The sequence below is a fragment of the Sinocyclocheilus grahami genome, unplaced genomic scaffold (assembly GCF_001515645.1).
Source record: "Sinocyclocheilus grahami isolate Dianchi unplaced genomic scaffold, SAMN03320097.WGS_v1.1 scaffold2771.1, whole genome shotgun sequence".
Lineage (NCBI taxonomy): Eukaryota > Metazoa > Chordata > Actinopteri > Cypriniformes > Cyprinidae > Sinocyclocheilus > Sinocyclocheilus grahami.
In genome coordinates, this window is record NW_015507948.1 from 39924 (window position 1) to 46969 (window position 7046).

General features: G+C 35.7%; 1 protein-coding gene across 1 annotated transcript in view; it reads left to right on the forward strand.

Annotated features, from left to right (window-relative positions):
* LOC107575633 (band 4.1-like protein 3) overlaps positions 1-4791 on the forward strand; it is a 38530-nt gene extending 33739 nt beyond the window's left edge. Inside the window, exons 14-17 of the mRNA XM_016261995.1 lie at positions 394-492; positions 2272-2352; positions 3061-3180; positions 4275-4791. Coding sequence (XP_016117481.1) covers positions 394-492; positions 2272-2352; positions 3061-3171 — 291 coding nt within the window. The 3' untranslated portion in view covers positions 3172-3180; positions 4275-4791. The remainder of the gene's footprint in view (positions 1-393; positions 493-2271; positions 2353-3060; positions 3181-4274) is intronic.
* Positions 4792-7046: the final 2255 nt, after the last annotated feature.

A 7046-nucleotide genomic window follows, 5' to 3' on the forward strand; every position in this document is an offset into this window, starting at 1 on the left:
GTGTAACACCTGTCTGTCTGTCTGTGTGTGTGTCTGTGTCTGTGCTTGTGTGTGTGTGTCTGTCTGTGTGTGTGTGTGTGTGTGTGTGTGTGTGTGTGTCTTTGTGCTTGTCTGTCTGTGCGTGTGTCTGTGCGCGTGTGCCTGTCTGTCTGTCTGTGTGTGTGTGTGTGTGTGTGTGTCTGCGCGTGCGTGCGTGCGCGTCTGTGTCTGTGTCTGTGCGTCTGTCTGTCTGTCTGTGTGTGTGTCTGTGCGTGTGTCTGTGCGCGTGCGTGTGTGTCTGTCTGTGCGTATGTCTGTGTCTGTCTGTCTGTCTGTCTGTCTGTCTGTGTGTGTGTGTGTGTGTGTGTGTGTGTCTGTGCGCATGCGTGCGTGCGTCTGTCTGTCTGTGTGCAGGTTGATGCCGATGGCGACTCCGATGCAGGCGTCTTCATGAGCGCTCAGACCATCACATCAGAGAACAACAGCAGCAGCACCACCACACACATCACCAAGGTCAGACACTCACCGCTCCAGTCATCTGCCTTCTCCAGGCCTGTTGCTTTTCTCCCCATAATTTATTTCTCTACGTCAGGGTTTCCCTGTCTCAAACCCCTTCGACATAAAGTATTTCCAAGTGAAATTTTAAAGGTGCAGTAGGAGATCTTGGAAAATGCTAACTTTAGCCTGATAGCACTGAAAGCGAATGTGCCGCCCTCCCTGCAATCGCCATCCAAAGCCAAGCCCCCTGAACGCATTTACGCTCACAGACCAGAATACCAGAGACAACATTACTATAATAGGCTACATCAGCGGTTCCCTATACCTCCGCTCTGCACATTTCATATGTATCTCTTATCACGTGCGACGTTTGTTCTATTTGACCGTAAGTGCCCTGCGAAGTGGACATCACCGGATATTCTGCCATGATTCCAGTTCGAAGCGAGCGTATATGTTCCATACAAAGGGCATTAAAGTGTGCGAGACGTTAATTTAAATAGTATTTATTTACAGAGGTATATTATGTCACACTTCTCTAGTAAGCTTCGTCTGTGTGTGAAGACGCTGCACAGTGCAAATCCGTGAATGAATGTTCCGAAGTGAAGTAGACTTCAACGGATTTCCCCCGCTCAGGGAGTAGGGAGCAATGAACACTGTGTAGGGATCATATCGATTGGAACACAGTTCATGCACGTAGCTCACTTCTAACGAGCTGGTTATCTGAATCAGGTGTGTTAACCAAGCGAGACCTGCAAAATATGCAGAGCGCGAGGACTGGGAACCGCTGGGTTACATCATGAGTCATTCACCGGTGAGAAAACTTTATAGTACACTTAGTAAAAGCATTACAATACCAGGAAGGAAGATCTGTCTGCACAGTGTGCGTGAACGCGCTGATGACGTATCCTGTCTGCGTCATCAGGTATGCAAATACATACATTGAAGAAAGCCAATTAAAATGCTCGGACCGAGCGTTTTGATTGGACGAACATTTCTTGGTCCTACGCCTTCCACAGAATATATAAATACATTTAGACCACTTAACTTAATGATTGCTATCGTGATGTGAAGAGACTTTCAACCAGCATAACAAAAAATGTTTCTGAAGACAATGACCTATTGCACCTAAGTTAATGTTTCAATAATGAATTATTGCGCTACTATACTATTGCGCTCCGTCTGTTTAGCACGCATGTGCGCAGCAGCGCTCGCTCACTCCTGACAGCGAAATAGATATGTTTGCATGACTTTCTAACATTTACAGATGAAGAATATACCTGTGACATGTCTGTTATGCACTGAGGAAAACACAACGTCTTATTAGTCACTTTCTAAACAATAAAAGTATAGCGCATCCACTAGTTATTATATATAAATAAATCAGTTTTTACTAATGCAAATATGTTAGAAACAATGCATCGCAATATAAATGACAACTTGTAGCCGATGCACACTTTTTAAACCGATGCATCGCATCGTTAACTTTTTATGCAGATGCACCGAGCGATATATATATATTATTAGTTTTAACTTGAATTATGGATAATGAAGACAGAAATACATTACTGTTGTAAATTACAATCGTACTGTGAAATTGAAAAACATTCATATGATAATATTGCAATCAATCTGTTATGTTACACTACAGGTTATAATACTAGTAATTGTGTTTTATATTCTTCACTTTCAAATTTTCAAACCCTCAAGCTTTTCATATTTTAAATTCAAGCTCTTACTTTGGCGGAATATTTTGTCCACAGATATGTTTATGATTGTGTTTGTGTGTTCTGTCAGACGGTGAAGGACGGTATTTCAGAGACTCGCATTGAAAAGAGGATCGTCATCACGGGAGACGCAGACATGGACCACGATCAGGTGCATAACACACTAAAAAACATACTAACTAGTTTTACAAGCTTAAAATTAAAATACATCATTTCAGTTATTGATTAATTTATTAAAGTACTTCTAAAAAGACTGCATGTATTAAGATTCATCGGCCACAAACATTTAAAAATATTACTTTTCTTTTTTTTTATTAAAAAATATTACTTAAAAAAAAAAAATGTTTTGAAGTTTGTCAAGGATAAATATATTTTTAAATTATTAAAAAAAAACTGTATTAAGGTCATTGTCAGGCATAATTTTTTTCTATATTTCTAAAAAATAAAAACTACATTAATGCATTAAAGGTTCATCAAGACAAACATTTTAAAATATTTCCACAAAAGTATTATCAAGCATAAACATATTTTTTTAAAACTGCATTAACTCTATTAAGGTTTGTCAAGCATTACTTCCTTCCATCTTTTTAAATAGACACATTTTCTATTATTTATAAAAACGTGTTAATTTTTGCTTGAATTATTCCTTTAAACTGCGTGTTATATGATGATGACCAATTCTATAGACTAATCAAATCTTATAATCATTCAGCAGATCTTTGTATTTAATGCACTTTATGATTGCATGACAATCTTGGGTCTTTAACAGTCTATAACCTACAAGCAGAACATGCTGATTGATTGATTGATCGATTGATCTGTGGTCTCTGTCTCCCTCTGCTGGTGCATTGTGGGTCAGGCTCTGGCTCAGGCCATTAAAGAGGCCAAAGAGCAGCACCCAGAGATGTCGGTCACTAAAGTAGTGGTTCATAAAGAGACAGAGATCTCAGCTGCTGACGGTGACGCGTGAATCTCGCAGGTAAGAGGGTTCGAGCTCTGCATGCAACGCTTCACGTGTTTCATCATGCTTCAGCATCAGCCTCCTCAAACCACTGCCTGTTCCCAGAATGCCTTTCAGTGCTGACCTCTGACCTCATGCTGTGTCTTGTGTGGCGCTCGCAGCTTCATAACCGCATCAGTGACGTGTGAAGCATGATGGGAATGTTTTTGAGCTCACTGATGTTGCACGTGTTACTGTTTCTCTGCTCTGCTTTTGTTCACAGAAAACTGAATTTTTCCTGTTGCGTCGCACAGAACCAGTCACACGTCTGGGTCATATTTTTCACTTTAAAAAAAAAACATTACATTTTATTTCAAGAAAAATCTTTTTTTTTTTCTTTTTTTTTCATGACTATTAAGATGCAATGTGACGTTTTTCATGACAATTCATTCATTCATTTTTACTTTAAATTCTGATCACCGTAGTGAAAATATATTTTTTACAAAATAATATTATTTAAATTTTTATATAAATATATATATACGCTATTTATATCAACTTGCACTAACATTTAATTACTTAATGAGAAAAAATAAAAAAATACTTTTATTTATCAAGGACACATTAAATGAATCAAAAGTGACAGTAAAGACATTTAAAATGTTACAAAAGATTTCTATTTCAAATAAATGCTGTTCTTTTCAACTTTCTATTTATCTGTGAATCCTGAAAAATTAAATTAAAAATAATATCTTATTACATCTGATTACAGTAATGAGAATCTAATGTTTATCATTGAGCATTACAAAAAATATATATTTAATTTTTTTACATTTCACTAATTATATTTTTGGGTTAAATGTGTTTAATTGCCATGAACAATATCACAATGCAAAAAACATGAATAATCCTCATAATAGGCTTCATTTTCTTCATGCTAAATATTTTTATTTTTTAATAATATTTTTAATTGTAGTTATTTATTTATGATTTTTTTCCCCTGAGGTGGAATATGATCCAGACATGTTTTGCGTGACGCAGCTTCCATCTTTCCAAACTCATTTCTCAGACTCACCGACGGACTGAAAAACGTAAGCGCCTGTCCGAGTTGACGTTGTGTTTGTGTTGTTTAGGAATAAGACCCAAACTTCCCCTTGAACTCATCAGCTGAGAACCAGCACGCGACCTCTGACCTTTGACCTCAGACGACCCACGAGATCTTAGGTCATCAAACCATCAGCTTCCAAACCCGCGCCGAGATGATGGACTCAAAAACAAAGAAGGGGAGAATTCAAAAATATTTGCCTTAAAACGTCTTGATTTCTTCAAATGATTCAAAATATTAATTTATGCCACTTTGGTTTATTTATAGTGTCGCACGTCCAGGTCAAAATCAAATGTTCAAAAATGTCAAGCTTCTCAAACTCGAGCTTCAGAAAACAAACCCGACTGAATTGAAACTAGTTTCTACTTGAATCATAAAAGCATTTTTATTGCAATGGTTATTCACAGTTGTTGTTTTTTCGGACACTAACTGATTCTGCATTATATATGCAAAACGACAAAAAATGAGTAAAGAGAAAAAAAGTTGTCCACTATTTTAAGGGCTTTTGGTAACTTTGTAAAACAGTGTTTTGTTGTTGTCCTTGGAGCAGAAACACAACAGCGCTTTGGTTCGGTACTCCCACAGAAATCCCTCCGCCTGACCTTTGACCTTTTCTTATATTTGACCCTGAGAGGGGTCCACTGTTCTTAGACGATTGAACCAGCGAGAAAAAGAGAGAAATGCAATTGATGTGATTTGTTTTGAGTTTTTATTTTGGAATAAAATACTGTTGAAATCGATATGTTTGTGGTCATTTGAGAATCCGCTCATGCTGCTTCGTCGATAGCGAGATCTCAAAAATAATGTTTGGCGTTTTGTTTTCATGTGTCTTTATACCGGTTGCAGTTCATGTAGACAACATTGTGATTAATGTGATCATGCTCATAATTAGTGTCTAATCACAGTACATGCAGCTGGCTTCAGTTGCTCTTTTTAATATTTCAGAGATACTTTTGCTGTAATGATAAAGCTGCTCATTATTCAACTTTTTATTTACAGAAACTAGGAGAGGCAATGTATTGAATATTTTAAATAAACTGCATGATTTCCAAACCTCTGAAGAACTGAATGCATCTCAATGAACTTACTTGATGTTTCCTTTCTGTGTGGAGTTTGCATGTTCTCCCTTTATTTTGTTAGATATTTTAAACATGACAAAAAAATCATGTTTGTTTATGTTCTTCTTAAAGTCTTAAAGTTTGTGATTAGAGTATAAGCTCGTTGTTTGTTCAAAAACAACTTCTTATCAATTTCTACCTGATAAATTATTTTAGAGCCTGGCAGAACTATAAAAATCCATATTCATTATAGAAATGTCCATATATTTTTAAGACTTCATTCATGTCCATGGCTTTTTCACGTCTACAAATCATACTTTTAAAATTCTCTCATATATTCAGGTTTTCCAAGAGCGTGAGCATCCTGGTTCTGAAAAAAAGGATTTCTTGAAATAAAATATATGTCAGTTTGCATCTTTTGAAGTGTTTGGTCTTGTTTTAAATTGTTTTAGGGATTCTTGTCAGTGTTATTTTAGTAGCATTGAAGTAATATTATGGTTTTTAATTTTGGCGTTTACAATTTAAATTTTAATGTTTTAATAATTTTGTTGTGTTTTTGTCATTATTATTTTTAATAGGCCTATATACTTTGTATTAATTTTCAGTTTTAGTTTTTTAGTTTCTTTGGCAATTTACTAAAATAAGTGTATTATATATATATATATATGTGTGTGTATATATATATATATATATATATTAGTGCTGTCAATAAATTAAAAAAATTAACAAATTAATCGCACATTTTTGAAATTGCAATGAATCCCACCTAACATTAAAGTTTTTAAATATACTTCTATATTGTAATAATTTCCCATTCAATCTTCAAATTAATGTACAAACAACAAAGACAATATATTTTTTAATATTTGTTTAATGTCATCTTTTTTTTGTGACTGAAGGCCAGTATCAGTGATACCAATACTGATTTCTCTATAAACAACCCCCCCCCCCTAAGATTTAACCATTGACTAGCCATTCAACAATACAGTATAATTAAGAGCTATCAATTTTAGCATTTATTAGACTTTAAAAAAATAACTTCTAATTTAAGTAAACTTAAAACAATCTTCGCCTGAACCCATTATAATCAATGTCATATTTACCTGTGCCCTTCAGCAGAAATATACAGAAATTGAAGTTACCAATCACTAAATTCTAAATTAAATATAGATGAATCCTTAAAGCTATAAAGGTAATTTTGTCCTTTGATGAACAGACATCACAGCAGCTGGTTATTAGGTTGTTTTGGCTGCTATTACTTTAAGAGCTGCCGCTGCTGAACGTGACGCGGCTCTGACACGCATCATATTTTCTCTCAACTCTCTTCATCTTTTCTGACCCACTTCAGGTCTTAAAGTCTCTATTAATGAGCTGACGAGTTAAATCGGGTGTGTTAGATGAGTGAGACAGTGCTGGGCTCCAGGACAGTTTTGAAAACCATTTCAGAGACATATTCTTAAATGTGACTCATATAAAATATATTACATGCATGCACAGTTTTAAGGCAGCTTTAATCGCATTTTTGGTAACTTCGTGACTTAACTGACCATGACATTGCATGCATGTAGTTTATTTCGCGCTTTGATATGAAAGAATACAGGGTGTAGCGCACCGGAGCCTTTGTGCGTGCAATTGAAGAGCACGCTGCGAGCACAGTACTGTTTCCACGCTTGCTTGACTCGCATCTGAAACGTCTCCTGTCTTCAGTCATATTTTTATATATATATATATATATATATATA